Below are 14,910 nucleotides of genomic sequence, written 5' to 3' on the forward strand. Positions count from 1 at the left end.
TTGATAGTGTTTCACAGCAGTATTATAAAGCTATTAATAATGTTAATACTCTAAAAAATAATACCACCAATTTACTCTAGGTGACACGTTACATCGGTAATAATTATTGGTCAAAAAAGGCGAGGTGTCTTATTGAAAAATCCAATCAGTGAGAGCTTATAAAAAGACAATTATTTTCAGCATAAAGAGTAAAAATAGACAGCATCTTAATTGTCTCAGAGAGGAAACACGACTTTCAATCATTCATTAGGTTTCTAGACTGTCTGGTAGGGAGAAACGAGAAATTACAGGGTTTCCATAGCAACTACACAGGAATGGAAAGGCCAGTATGTGGGGAAAGTGTGGATTGATTGAGTTTGAAAACTGGTGGATCATTACATTTATTTGGTATTTCTCCCCTAAAAGCATGGGATATTAATATTTCAAATACAGGGTTGTTGTTTTTTTTTTGTTTTTTTTCCACACGAAATGTACAAGAGCTGTTGGTGTGGAATGGAAATGTTTTTTTGCATACCCCCCCCCCCCTGTCTTCATGAAAACTGTGATGTTTTTGTAGGTGACTGAACTAACCTTGAAGATGATTATAATAACGCAATAATTATTCTCCTTCAACCCAAATATTTACCAATTATTTTTAAAGAAATTGCAAACAACAAAAACAACTGTCAATTAAATCCCCATAGGTTGGACTTAGACTTGAAGCCCAGTGACACTAGATGGAAGCGTGTGGGGGCCTGCTGGTTTTAAAGATGTCTGTGTCTAGCCATGTGTTGGCCGGAGTGGTAGTATTGATCTTGGCTCCTTTGTCATGACTCAAGGTAGCTACTCTATAATGAAGGACACTGAACTGTCTGCTAGCTTTGATTCCCCTTGAGGCCTGAAGACTAGTTTCACGGCTGTCTTGGGAACTGTTTTCCAAAGAACAATCATTCTATCACTCTCAATCCTCAGTCCTAAGTGCATTCACAGCTCTTCCTAATCTCTGAGTTGTACAGTTCAGAGACATGGTTGGTAACGAGAGATGATAAACTCTGTTTATGCTCCTGGTGGACGCGAACTGTACCAATATAGGAATTAGATTGAGAAACCCCCCCACTTCCTGACTACATTTGTCCCACAAGTCCCACAAGTCAGAACATCAAAAGCCAGAAAATCAACATCAAAATCAGAAACTAACATAAATGTGGTAGGGTGTGATAAGGAAGTAATGCGGGGGAGTAAATAAGTTAATGAGTACCACAATACTTGATTGATATTTGATAAAATCCCCCGATTGGGATAAACGTCTGAGGACTACTTTAAGAGTTGCTGTGATGGTTCCATTTAAACACATTTCTTGAGAGTTTTTTGGTATCTGCAAAGGAAGTAAGAAATTCTAAATACTGCCAGTGTACAATGGTCAATAAACTCAGTGAGAGAGCAGGCCAGCAGACAGTTTAATGGTTAGTGCATCTGACTGCTAAACGAAAAGTTTTTCTGTCTTTGAGCAGCTAACCCAAATTGCTACTGTTACTCACTCCGGGTGAGATTGTCTGGCAAAATGACTTGATTATAATTCAAAACACTATAAGTCAAGGTACGGACAAAATTAATATTCCGTGTTACCCAGCTCACGGATAATTGCGGTACAATTGGCCCGCACCATCTAGGTACGGCGGGTTAGTGATGTGGTGGATGCCATGCCTCATCACTCTCTAGCGACACCTTCTGGTGGTTTGGGTGCCTGTGAGCTTGATCAAGGCAGAAGAGTGCGGTCCATCCTGAAATATAAGGATTCTCGTTTAAACATCCAGGTTGAGTGAGCAGGGTGATAAGAACCTGAATTGCATTGGATATGCTTGGAAGAGCACATATCTCAACAATGTCTCGACTGCTGGGAGTTGCTGCGATAAAGCAGGGCCTTAATCATGAATTGGATATCGTGAAGTTATGGAAAAACCTGAAAAGGTGGTGGAAATAAAAGCATCTTCAATGTAGAGAGTAGCCTGGTTAAATTGTGCCCATTTCTCTTTTGTGATAAGTCAATCTATGCCCTTTACTCAGATTTGAGTGACAGTCTTGCAGCAGTTAAAAATGTCTGACCTTAGGCAATAGCTGTAGCAACCATGCCAGGAACAGATCACTCCAGGGTGATATGAGGAATCCTCCTGTCATGTCAACCATAACGGTCAACATCACTCCTCACTGTTGGTGTCAACATTACAATAATGATGCCTCTGGAAATAGTACATACAAGTATCTGGGCCTTGTTTTGTAGCTTAAAGTAGTCTAGACTTGCCACGGTGTTTTCAGCTAGCGTTCGTCATGTGTAGTTACTAAGTAGGAAATCGTTACTGATTGTGTACACACACTCCAGGAGGCCTTACCGGATTAACCTTCAAAAGGATCTTATGTTTCAAATGATCATTATCTGGTCAATGCCTTTTTTTTTTGCAGCTGGCTTCCTGTCAACTAAGAGAATGTGATCTGACAACAGAACTAGGCGAACGCCTGTTGCATTTAATCTTTGTAACACAGATGACTTGTTTGCTGAACTTGACCAAATACCTTTGAAATGAGAAGTTCCTGCTGAATTATTACATTCGACATTACATTAGTGTTTTCCTCTAATGTAATCTAACCCAACAACCCTGCTGTTGCCTCATACTCTGGCTACTGATCTACATGGTACTGGTCAACTATGCAAAATCTGTTTAAAAAAAAAGAATACAATGTCACCAAATTATTTGACATTGTTTACTGGTAAAACTGTCACTTGAAGACCCTGGCTGTCACATGCTTTTACAGTGCCCTCCATAATGATGTTTTTTTTATTTTTTTTATCAAAGAGTACTTGAGTCAGTAGCAAACACCATGGAGTTAATAAGTGATGCTGTTAATTTTGTATTTCCTCATGATTATTCAGTTTGATACACTTTGAAAACAAAATCCTCCCCTAAACAACCCAGATACAATAGCCACGGTATGCCACTAGTATATATTGTTTTATTAAAAAAAGAATCAAATGATGTGTAACTGACTACATGTATCATAATTCAAATCACCTACATTTGCAAAGTGTATTTACAAGAATTTTACTTGACGTTGCTGTTAGTGGAAAAGAGCTTGCATGTACAGTGGGGAGAACAAGTATTTGATACACTGCCGATTTTGCAGGTTTTCCTACTTACAAAGCATGTGGAGGTCTGTAATTTTTATCATAGGTACTCTTCAACTGAAAATCACATTGTATGATTTTTTTTATAATTAATTTGCATTTTATTGCATGACATAAGTATTTGATCACCTTCCAACCAGTAGGAATTCCAGCTCTCACAGACCTGTTTCTTTTTCTTTAAGAAGCTCTCCTGTTCTCCACTCATTACCTGTATTAACTGCACCTGTTTGAACTTATTACCTGTATAAAAGACACCTGTCCACACACTCAATCAAACAGACTCCAACCTCTCAACAATGGCCAAGACCAAAGAGCTGTGTAAGGATATCAGGGATAAAATTGTAGACCTGCACAAGGCTGGGATGGGCTACAGGACAATAGGCAAGCAGCTTGGTGAGAAGGCAACAACTGCTGGCACAATTATTAGAAAACGGAAGAAGTTCAAGATGACGGTCAATCTCCCTCGGTCTGGGGCTCCATGCAAGATCTCACCTCGTAGTGTATCAATGATCATGAGGAAGGTGAGGGATCAGCCTAGAACTACACTGCCCAGACCTGAAGAGAGCTGGGACCACAGTTTCAAAGTAAACCATTAGTAAGACACTATGCCATCATGGATTACAGTCCTGCAGCGCACGCAAGGTCCCCCTGCTCAAGCCAGCGCATGTCCAGGCCCGTCTGAAGTTTGCCAATGACCATCTGGATGATCCAGAGGAGGAATGGGAGAAGGTGATGTGGTCTGATGACACTCGCAGTGTTTTGAGGAAGAAGAAGGTTGAGTACAACATCAAGAACACCATCCCAACCGTGAAGCATGGAGGTGGAAACATCATTCTTTGGGGATGTTTTTCTGCAAAGGGGACAGGACGACTGCACCGTATTGAGGGGAGGATGGATGGGGCCATTTATCGCAAGATCTTGGCCAACAACCTCCTTCCCTCAGTAAGAGCATTGAAGATGGGTCGTGGCTGGGTATTCCAGCATGACAACGACCTGAAACACACAGCCAGGGCAACTAAGGAGTGGCTCCGTAAGAAGCATCTCAAGGTCCTGGAGTCTCCAGACCTGAACCCAATAGAAAATCTTTGGAGGGAGCTGAAAGTCTGTATTGCCCAGTGACAGCCCCGAAACCTGAAGGATCTGGAGAAGGTCTGTATGGAGGAGTGGGCCAAAATTCCTGCTGCAGTGTGTGCAAACCTGGTAAAGAACTACAGGAAACGTATGATCTATGTAATTGCAAACAATGGTTTCTGTACCAAATATTAAGTTCTGCTTTAAAATGCAATAAAATGCAAATGAATTACTTAAAAATCATACAATGTGATTTTCTGGATTTTTGTTTTAGATTCTGTCACTCACAGTTGAAGAGTACCTATGATAAAAAGTACAGACTTCTACATGATTTGTAAGTGGGAAAACCTGCAAAATCGGCAGTGTATCCAATAGTTATTCTCCCTACTGTAGGGGCAGAAACCTCAGAATCTACACACAGTTAACACAATTATATACAATGAGTGGTAAGCATATGCAAAAGGCTTTGTGCACATATAGCATACATTAATTCAGAGAAAATTTCAACATTAACAGACCTTACGATTGCAGTACATTTATCTACATTCACTGCCCACTTCATTAGCTACACCTAAAAGGAGTTTTCATGCATGGAACTGCTGCTCACTGTTTTTTCGTAATCTACTATTCTCTGTCTAGAGGCCGCTGTGTGAAAATCCCTAGAGGTCAGCTGTTTCTGAGATGCTGGAAGTACAATGTCTGGTGCCATAAGTCATAACCCCATTCTAATGACGGTTCGAAAAACAACTAAACATTGTGACCATGTCTGCATACATATTCACCTGCAGCCACGTTCGGCGATTTTACACTTTGCTTCAACGAGGAGGTGCGCCTTATAGTGGTGGGTGAGTGTATCCAGATGCAGGGAGATGAGAAGAGTGTGCTCCCTCGCCCTTGAGTTACTGTTTGGCCTACGATGCGGGGAAGGTGGCGGTCGATCACAAGACCTGTGGACTGTACCGTTTGTTTCAGTGGGCAGACGAAGATCCGGACAACACAGACGATGAGGGTAGAGCCGGAGTAGGACTGACTCTGACGATTTCTTTAAATGCACATTCACTGCTGTGGCTTCTCTGTGACGGACATTTAGCCAAACTAGCAGCTGAGCCCTCGGTCTCAAGTGGGATTTGTGGGGCCTGTTTCCTGTCAACCACCACTACAACACCTTTGTCAGTGTGTCAGTGTCCCAAAATTCCTCCGACTGCTACAGAACCGCTGTCGGTCCGCCCCTTCATGGTACCAGCTGTCGGCTATGAGCCCGGCCAGACTGGTGTCTTCAGTCAAGTGAAGCAGTTTGACAAACCCGTTGGTTGGCGGTACTGTAGCGGTACTAGAGCGACATGGGTGACATCCTTGCGGCCTCCAGGTCTGAGGGATAAGTTCTGGGTCCGAAATATGCATCTTGACTTCCCGTTGGTCAGGAACTCACTGGTCCACTGACAAGATGGAGCAGGACACGTTCAACTGCGAGAGCTTGTGCCGTTATCATCCATTATCCTGCAACCCTGACGGAAGCAGAGCTACACGTGTTTGTCTTGACAACAGATCTTAATCTGTAAAGACTAGCAATTTGCATTCAAGGTCTTAACAATAACCTACATAAACTGCTCATCTAACTGCACAACTGTTTTGGCACTGGAGCCGGATGCAGTCAAGCAAGCTCCGTGTCTGGTTCTCTTTCGCAATGGAGCCGGATGACATTCGTCTGTCAAGAACCCCATTCTTCATTCTGATGGAAGCACTTCTGCGAATGGAGGGCAGAAGCCCTGCAGTCATTCTTCTCAAACTTAATGAAAGTTAGCATGCAATAATGGGATGACAAAACAAATCTCCATACATTCGCTTCAGCCTGCCAGGCAGTGTGGTTTGAAGAGGCCTCCAGACAGAAATCCATCCCCAGCTGATCCCATAACAAATGGAGCAGGTGTCGCAGTGCAAGAGCTTTATACCTGACATCGGGGGAAGCATAAACCCTGTGTGTGTGTGTCTGAATGTACTAAACAAAAGCAGAAGCGGGCGTGAAATTGTTGAGAAAATGACAAAGAGAGGAGCAAAACACAATCGCAGGTATAATCACAGCAGTTTTCTCAAAAGATCTCCCTCCTCAATTCCACCAAACTTTTCTGAGCTGAGACCATTTTAAATCAAAATGCAGGTCAAGATCTACCACTCTAGAATCAGAGTACCATCTGTTCCGGTAACAACCATTGGTTGTTGGATCATGGCATCTCTACTGAGATTAACGTACAGACAATAATTATTGGTGATTTAAAAAATCCTGGTAAATCAAGGGAAAAACACGGTTATTGTCTTTGGTAAAACATTCATCTTTAAGGCTACATCAGGATAGATGGTACTACTGGAAATGTTCCAATATTTAGTAAAGCATCACGGCAAGTGGGAAATGAAAATCTGACAGTCTACCAAGGAATGATGGTTAAATCTCTGGAATTTGGAAGGATGGAGTTATTTATGCAGACTTTTGTTGCCCCTTGAGTCTGGCATACCACGATTTGGGACCGATTTGTTCCAGGTTGTGGGACCCAGGTGCCTACTGCGGATTGCAGTATTGTGATCAGCGCTGTCCGTGATAGTTTTTGAATTCAAACGATGCTAATGTAGGTGGTTTACATACACTTTCTGCTCAATCATGGCTGATATACTAACCCCCCCCCCCCCCCCCCCCCCCCCCCAAAAAAAAGATATTTCGCTTTGATGTTAAAATAATTATTATGTAAGCCTATTCAACATTAATTATGAACAGTTCAGTAGCAATTCAAAAATTAGGCTATAGTTCCAATGTTATGACAGCACATTTTCATCAGTGATTGAATTTTCAAGCAAATGCTGTTCCTTTTAGGGCATTAAATGTTATTTACTTATTTAAAACCAAAACACCAAAAGCAAAACCCAAAATTGAGGTATTTGATAACTGATAATAGATAATGAAGTGTGCATAAATTAGCTTCATTTGTTTAATATGGAGCCTCCATCTGGTCAGTGTCAGCAGGTGGAGGGAGAGACAGACCCATGACCGTCCCTCAACTCTTCACCCCTCATTTTGATCACGACATTGTGATTAATATGAAAGGGGATAGTCTTCCGGACGACAGCGAAACTAAAGATGCACTGCATTATTTCTGCCTCACGCACAGACTTTGCCACCCAAATGACAACAGAAGGAGACATATTACTTGATGTTTAAAAAGAACACACGAGCTGTGAACATTGACAATGCAAGCCTCTTGGCGCACCTTTCTACTCAAGGGCATTTCATGACTTTGAAAGTGTGACTGTGCCAAATAAGTAATAAAACATGTATTCACTCATAAAAACAGCATCTCTTTGCTGTATGTGTCTGTTTAGTCTGAATGGAATAAAATACCAAAATCCAGGTTTATAGAGACCTATTGAAGTAGACTTATGGAAGTTATCCAAGCAAAATGTGCTTTTCAGTATTAGTTGTGGGGTGTTCACTGTTATGAAACCAAGGCACTGACAGCATTTTATTTTTCCAAGACATTATTAAATATATTCTTCACTTAAATATTGTTGGTTTCAAGGTAAAATATCAAGACTATATATCAAGAGACTATTTTAGCCTTTACATACACAAAAGCGAAATTATAGTGTTATATATATACACATTATACATTTCTCCTAAAATGGTTTAGAAGACTCTTTATCAATATATGGCTCTTTATTTAAGTAATAAAAAATATCCTACTTCAACCAATGTTTTTTTCCAGACCAAAATCCTGTAACCATGAGTCCATGGTGCCCATTACACGCCTGAGGCAAAGAAGCACAGACAGAAAAAGGTGTTGAAGAGAAAGAGGAGGGTTCATCTCGGGTCAGACATGGAACCACAGAACGATGGACAACCAAATGGCACTTAACCATCCTGGGGTCCCCCAGGGAACAACTTCACATGAAAAAATAAGGGCCAAAAACCTGGTAGATCCTCACATCAGTCTTAACAGATAATTTTAACCAAGCAGTCTCAGAACTCACCAATCTTAATTACTCATAAGTTGTTTAAAAAACACAATACACACACTGATGTTTCCTTGGAGGAAGGACACAACTGTACTCCATGACATCATCCAAAATTGGTTTATTTTAAAGAGTCAAACAGAAACTGAAAAGAAGTACGGAAGTGGCCACTAAAAGCTTTCACAGACACATCAAGACCCTAACCAGGGAGGAAGCTACAGACCTTGTCCATCCACTTACTTCCTGAAATCTCATTTTGAACACACAGCCCTTTCCCACTTCACATCACAGTAAGAAGCCCATCTCTCCCAGTGGGCAGTGAAAAGCAACAGACATTAAAGAGTGTATATCACATGCAGCCAGTCTGAGGGGAGCTGGGCAGGAGAGAGAGGCAGCTATCACAGACACACACACATTAAAGGTGTGAAGCACAGGAAGAGGCCTAAGAGAGAGAGAGAGCCAAGTTCATACAGTAGCAGACTGATTCAAGTACAGGGGGAATTGTATCATATCTGGTTTAGCAGTTCTCTCCATTTCACAAGGCATTCGCTGAACACTGAAGAGAACATTAAAAACGGAACACGCATAAACCTGCAATGCAACGACGGTCATGCAAAAGGACGGCACCGCAATAAAATGAACTGAACACGTCAAAGTGTGGCGCCAGGTAAATGTGTCTTCAGCAGGGCAGCTAGATCTCCCTGCAGCCGTGCCTGGGCCAGGCTCCGGGTCAGCCTGCGATAGCGCTCAACGTCCACCAGAGGGCGCAAGCTGCTCCTGCTCCTCAGTGTGCTCCTTTCCCACTCCTCCCTGCACCCCCGAAGCCCATCGGCAGAGCTCGGATCAGGGGGATCCGTCACTCTCCCGCCGTTGCTCTTCCTCCCTTCTCCCCCCACCTCCTCGCCGCAGAGCAGAGAAGACACGCCCTGTTTGAGTGAGAGCACCTCTTTCTCCAAGGAGAGGGCCAGCCGCGGTGATGTCCCCTTCCCCCCGCTGTTTCTAAGGGGCAGGACTGAGCAAGACGCTGGCAGGAAGACACACAGCGAGTCCAGGAACCGCAGCAACTGGAACTGGCTGCAATGATGTCAGTGTTGAGCCGCTGTGTTTCTGTTTTATCATCATCACAACTTTACTGTACCACTGCTGAATTACAGAGACAAAAGCTGTTCCAGGCAATGTCAGACAGCATTTTAGGTTTAAGGAATGTTAGTTGATTCCCAACCCCCCCCCCCCCCCCCGGGTAATTTAAAGTGGGAAGAATGTAATTTCCTAAGTCTTTAAAAAACAAATCAACGGCACCATAAGGAAAAATGAGCTACCTGCAATGGACGGATAATTTTCCCTGGAAGGGTGTTGTTTGCTCCCAGTTGAACAGCATGGCAGCAGACGGCCCGGCCGGGTTGGTCAGGAGGTACCGTGGGTTGATCTCTAGCCTCTCACAGGGCACGCTTCTCTGGATCCAGCCTGCCACGTCACACAGGGTGTGGCCAGGCGAGTAGATCAGGAACGTCCACGTCTCCAGCACGGCCAGCAGACTGAGCAGGTCCTCTACAGCCTCACCTGGAAACCAGAACGAAAACAACAGTGGAACTAGGCTTGACGAGATCTGGGAACGTTCAACGTGACCTACTATCAAACCACTTTGTCCGTTATTACGGGCAAACGCGCAGCTCTCGCACACTGGCCATTACATTGATATAAAGTGTCCCCTGGTTTACCTGTTGTGAGTCGACTGTCATCCAGCAGCTGGGGGCGGGGTTTGGCCTGGATGTCAACTCGGACTTGACCGCACTGGACCACTGCTGGTCCTGGGGCCGTTGTGCTGCCAGAAGACTCCTGTCTTTGGGTATAATGGAGCATGACGGGGAATCTGACACTGCCAGAGGTCAGCAGAGGGGTCAGGTCAGTCACAGCCGTCACTGCCAGTTTCTGTGTGACTGTGTCACTGTCTCCGCCGGCGCCATCCTGCCTGCCCCTCTTGGCTGCAGGCTCTGGGTGAGACGGGTGAGACGAGGGCCTGGGCGGGGTGAACCAGGACCCTCGGCTCTGGGTCTCGATGACCACAGGCACCCGGCTCTGGCCTCCCTCTGTCAGGATGGATAAAGTCACGCTCTCCACTGAGCTGGAAAAAATATATAACAAGTCGGGGACAATCACTTGGACACTGTCGGCTGGCACACTGGGAATCCATTACATTAGCATTCATGAAGTGAATGGGAGAGGTAGTGAATAGTAAAACGAAAGACTAAACGAACGAATGAAGGAACATACAGATGAGTGATCTGAAACCGTCTGGAGACTCAAGGCAGTACCAGGGCTATTTAATCCACGGGAGATCCACTAAGGGACCCCAAGCAATACCACCACAAAGATGATGCTCTTTATCCTCCCAAGACATGTGCCCAAGTTAAACCGGAACAGGCTGAGCAACTTGGACTCTTGATTGCTATGCACTCGCACAGAAACAGCTCAGAGGGCTATTGGAGAGTGCGTTGCCATGGTGACCAGACAGACATGTGGCTGCTGTTAAGTCATGTCTCTGAAAGCCTGCCGATATTCCCTCAGAGAGAGACCGGTCCCTGACAGAAACTCTGCTACACTTCAGGCTATGGAGAGGGAGTATAGACGTTACTGATGTCCTCTTCAGCTTCTTTGCTTTGAGAGCATCTCCTAGGCGATCAGGGCACTTGGTGTTACATTTGTTTGCTACAATCCTCATCAATACAACTATCTCATTCAATGTTTTATATATTTCAACTGTGATACAGATACACAATGTCTAGAGGGGAACCAACCTCTTCTGGGAGTGAATTAAGTGAGTGGTTTTGAAGATAAATAATCGAGCTGTAGGTTTTTTTTTCTCTGTCTTTGGTTCAGGGAATAACACTAGAGATCTATTTAGGCACCAGTAGTGGGATTTAACAGCTGGTAAGTGGCTCCACAAGGCAGGAACCATGCTTGATTGAACACCATTAACGCATCCTATCATTACATTAAAACAACCACTATCATTGCCATAGACATGCCCTGAGCTCCCTAACAAGGACAAGACATCAAGAGAATTAGACTTCTAAAGAAATGATGCTCAAAGACACAACTGATTATCACAAGATATTTCGGATACAATGTTCACAGGGCTTTCAGATGAGCTTCCTTGACAGTGAAAATATACACGAGAGAACAGAGATATCAAAAGTAAGTGAATATTTACTCGACACACTCTGCGGTAAGAATCACGCCTACAACCAAGCGCTCTTCAATAAAACGATGCCAAAGCTTTTCCACAGGAGGAGGTCGAATCCCTGTCACAATTTGATTATTTGTATCCACGGCCTCTTCCTCATCTTCATCCCACAGAGAAACAAGGCTTTCCTATTGGAGAGAGGCCCATAACGGCAACATGTAAAGAGACTACATACGACACATTGAAATACAACAGAATGTAATGCAGAAAAGACAACGGTGATAAGCCTGTTGACAAGCACCTGCTCTGTCTGGGTAAGAATGTGTTCTCTTCCGGAGACCATGTCTGCGAGGGATTGGAGTGACTGTCGTAGAACCCTCTCCTTTACACTCACATCTCTCTGGAGATCCTGGAGCACCGTCAAGCCACTCTGGAGAACCCAAGAGAGATGGAACAACAACATGTTGAATGAGTTGGAATACTGCTGAATACTAAGGCAATAGGATATTGTGGCTGTTGAACATTGATAAAACAGAACAGCAGGGACTACCGAATAACCATAAACATTATTTTGAAAAAGGCCACTGAAACCCTCCTCATCTCCCATGGAGAAAACAGACCCTTATGTTCAGGAACATCTATCCACTTGTCTGTCTCATGGACCGACCAAGAATAGGGTAAATAATTAATGACCACCCCATTTTTTTTTTACTCCAAACAAATATTTAAATTAAACCTTCCCCTATGCTATTACCATAATGACATGGTCCATTAAGCAATTTAATTACACACACTTGAAGGAATCAGAAACAATTCTGTGATTAAATGTTGAAATCTGGCCTCAGTTCTCCATAATTTCCAGAAAAGCACCTAAATAACACACACAAATGTCAAATCATGTAAACCAAATATAAATCTGCTGGATTTAATGATTGCCTATGATTTGTATTGACTGAAATTCATCAGAATAGTCTGGGATTTACCAGGCAATAATTGTGCATGTGTAAAAGACATATTACTTTCAATTGCAATTTGGCCACTCTTCTATCATATTCTGACTGCGCCATAAAAGGAAACAGATAATTTCAGAAGCCATTACAGCTAATGACTCCAACCATTTCAAAAGTTAAGCGTCAAATTAGCATAAATAACGTAAATAAGGAAGCACTCAGTATGCACGAACTTCTAAACAGCCTACGTCTGAGGTTACTCACGTACCCGTGTTTCTATTCATTAAAGGTTGCATTTGGTGTATCGAGAAAATCTATTTTAATCACTTTCTCGTGTAGGATATGGCTCCTCACAGTTTGGCCTGGCCCTTGGTTTGGGAAATGTCCTCAGGTTATTCAGGTTAGATAGGGGAGTGTCGCTGAAGTCGTATATACCTGAAGTCTGGACTGTAGCGCTTGGACAGTTAAGAGGTAGTTCTCCGGAGCTGTATCCGAAGCATTTGGTCCTTCACTGCTCTCCTGTCCATGCTGAGGTATACAACAAGCTTTAAACATCAACTGCACTGTAGGTGTTTGGTTAACCCAACTCAAACCAAATTATAACATACAATATTTAGGGGCCTCGGTGGGTGTTAGTAACACTGGCAAAGAACAACCGTAAATGAAACAGCGTCTCACAGAGTAGCTTGTCCCGCAGAGATCTGTGATGAGAAAATTATCCACTGAACCCACAGGGGCACTCTGGCTTCTGAAGACCAGCAGCATCTGGTCGGTACCACAGCCTACAAAGTCATCGACATGGAGGGAGCTCACATTTGACCAGCACAACGCTACCTGAGGAAGTAAGAGCAGGCCGCGGGTGAGGTTGTACATAGCATATACACTAAAGCAACCATGGTGTCCACACAAGCACTACGATACCTGAAAGGTGTCCTTCCATACTGTACAGACGTGTCCGCCATTGAAAGAGATGACAAACAGACATCCGTTCCGCCCAGTGTTGACTATCTGAATGTGCTCAGGTTCTTCAAAAGGAAGTCTGCATACCTCTCTGGGAACGCCATTCTCAAAATACACCAGCTGCTTTTTACTGGTTGCCGCCACCAAAGTCGATTTGAATACACTATTCACCTCTCCAGCAGAGACCACACACATACACTGTGTGATAGAACTATAGGCATGAGGTAAGATCAGAGCTCCGTTAAATACTTGTCCATCTTCTACAAAATACCCCAGGGTTTCACTCCCCCCTGAAGTGGCCAACTGATCATTCAGGCATTGTGTCTGGGAACCTAGTACAAGTATTTTCCTTTTGTTGAGGTGAAATTCACCAATAAAAAATGGGGAGAGCTTGATGGGTACTTGTCTAATTTCACCAGACTGCAGGAATGTGTAAAAGACAAAACCGTCATGGCTCCATAATGCAGTAGGCCCTTGCAAGATAGTAACATCGTCTTTAATGCGATATGGCAGTTTGAACTCCATATGTGTCTCTGTTGTATTTGAACTACTGAGAGTGAGAAGACTGTAATTGAAAACATCCCGCTTTTTGTTCTCTACCAGTAAAATGCTTGGTGAAGTGATTCTGTTTTTCACATGTAGGGCTAAGGTGCATGCCACTATATCAACATTTGATGAACTATTCTTGTTGATGACGGCTATACCAGAATTCGCCTTTGAAAAGGAGCAGGCGTCCCGCTGAAATGTCAGTCTGCTGAAGGCCAGTTCTAATCCTCTTCGACTTTCGCCATCCCCTGGAGCGGAGCGTTTGCAGTGAAACGTGAGAATATTTCCACAGAAGGAGAGCAGTTTTCTTTGTTGGCTAGGACTGTCTTTTTTCATTGACATTATGGTACTTTATCTAGAAAAGCATGAAAACTTCAATCTTCTTCGGCATTACTATGAACATTCTAAGTACTGTACTTACAAGATACGTTTCCAACGTTCGCAATAGCTACGGTAGCTGCAGTACAGTACTGTCTAGTTTTTCATCAGGTAGCTGAGGTATGCAGCTAAAACTAGCGAACTTGACTACCAGTTTTTTTTTTGCACTGAACATACAGGTTATTAGATAGCGGATTTAGTGATCGAAATCTAACATATTAACCGCTTACAGTACCTGCACAGTTGACACTTCATCAAGCTACAGAAAACATGACTGCAGAAATATCAAAACATCGCGCCAACGGTAAAACAGATTGGGTGCGTTCGATTCATGTGGCTAACGAGGTGTTTGGGGGGAGTTTTTCTCATGTCAACCTACCAAAATGGTGCATACATTATGGTAGATACAGTGGCTATGACTATACCGGCAATGTCTCATACTGAATTACGCAAATACTTTGCGTATTTCTCGTTCAACCATGCATCCGACGTAGCACGATTTTCAAATTCCAAATGTAAATTACAATTCAGTCTTAATATATTTTAAAAAAAAGTTTACTTTTATGAAACAATAATAAAAATAATCCGGCCTGGCAAGTGACACAAATCGAACGCATTTAATGGCGTAGGAAACGTTGCATTGTGGGTTATTGTTGTCTCGCACCACC

The 14,910-nt window shown here is 43.2% G+C and overlaps 1 protein-coding gene across 2 annotated transcripts; it reads right to left on the reverse strand.

Moving 5' to 3' along the window:
• Positions 1–8,201: 8,201 nt before the first annotated feature.
• Positions 8,202–14,767, reverse strand: fancb (FA complementation group B). 2 transcript variants are annotated; one of them, XM_010880317.3, is made up of 8 exons: positions 13,280–14,767; positions 13,037–13,192; positions 12,794–12,886; positions 11,710–11,838; positions 11,436–11,596; positions 9,943–10,346; positions 9,544–9,784; positions 8,203–9,298 (listed from the first exon to the last, which is right to left on the reverse strand). In XM_010880317.3, exons 1-8 carry the CDS (start codon positions 14,204–14,206, stop codon positions 8,875–8,877), a joined length of 2,535 nt encoding a protein of 844 aa, XP_010878619.2. In that variant the 5' UTR covers positions 14,207–14,767; the 3' UTR covers positions 8,203–8,874. The 2 variants fall into 2 exon arrangements, with proteins under 2 accessions (XP_019910129.2, XP_010878619.2); XM_020054570.2 differs by having other exon boundaries at positions 8,202–9,298; positions 13,037–13,385.
• Positions 14,768–14,910: the final 143 nt, after the last annotated feature.

Source organism: Esox lucius, chromosome 16 (genome assembly GCF_011004845.1).
Source record: "Esox lucius isolate fEsoLuc1 chromosome 16, fEsoLuc1.pri, whole genome shotgun sequence".
Taxonomy (NCBI): Eukaryota; Metazoa; Chordata; class Actinopteri; order Esociformes; family Esocidae; genus Esox; species Esox lucius.

Bases quoted from the DNA above. Each gene is read 5' to 3' on its own strand.
- fancb (XM_010880317.3), bottom strand. From the start codon at position 14,206: ATGTCAATGAAAAAAGACAGTCCTAGCCAACAAAGAAAACTGCTCTCC. The intron at 11,839-12,793 runs GTATATACGACT...TGGGTTCTCCAG, and splicing joins CGCTACAGTCCAGACTTCAG to AGTGGCTTGACGGTGCTCCA. The intron at 9,299-9,543 runs GTAGCTCATTTT...ACATCATTGCAG, and splicing joins AAATTATCCGTCCATTGCAG to CCAGTTCCAGTTGCTGCGGT.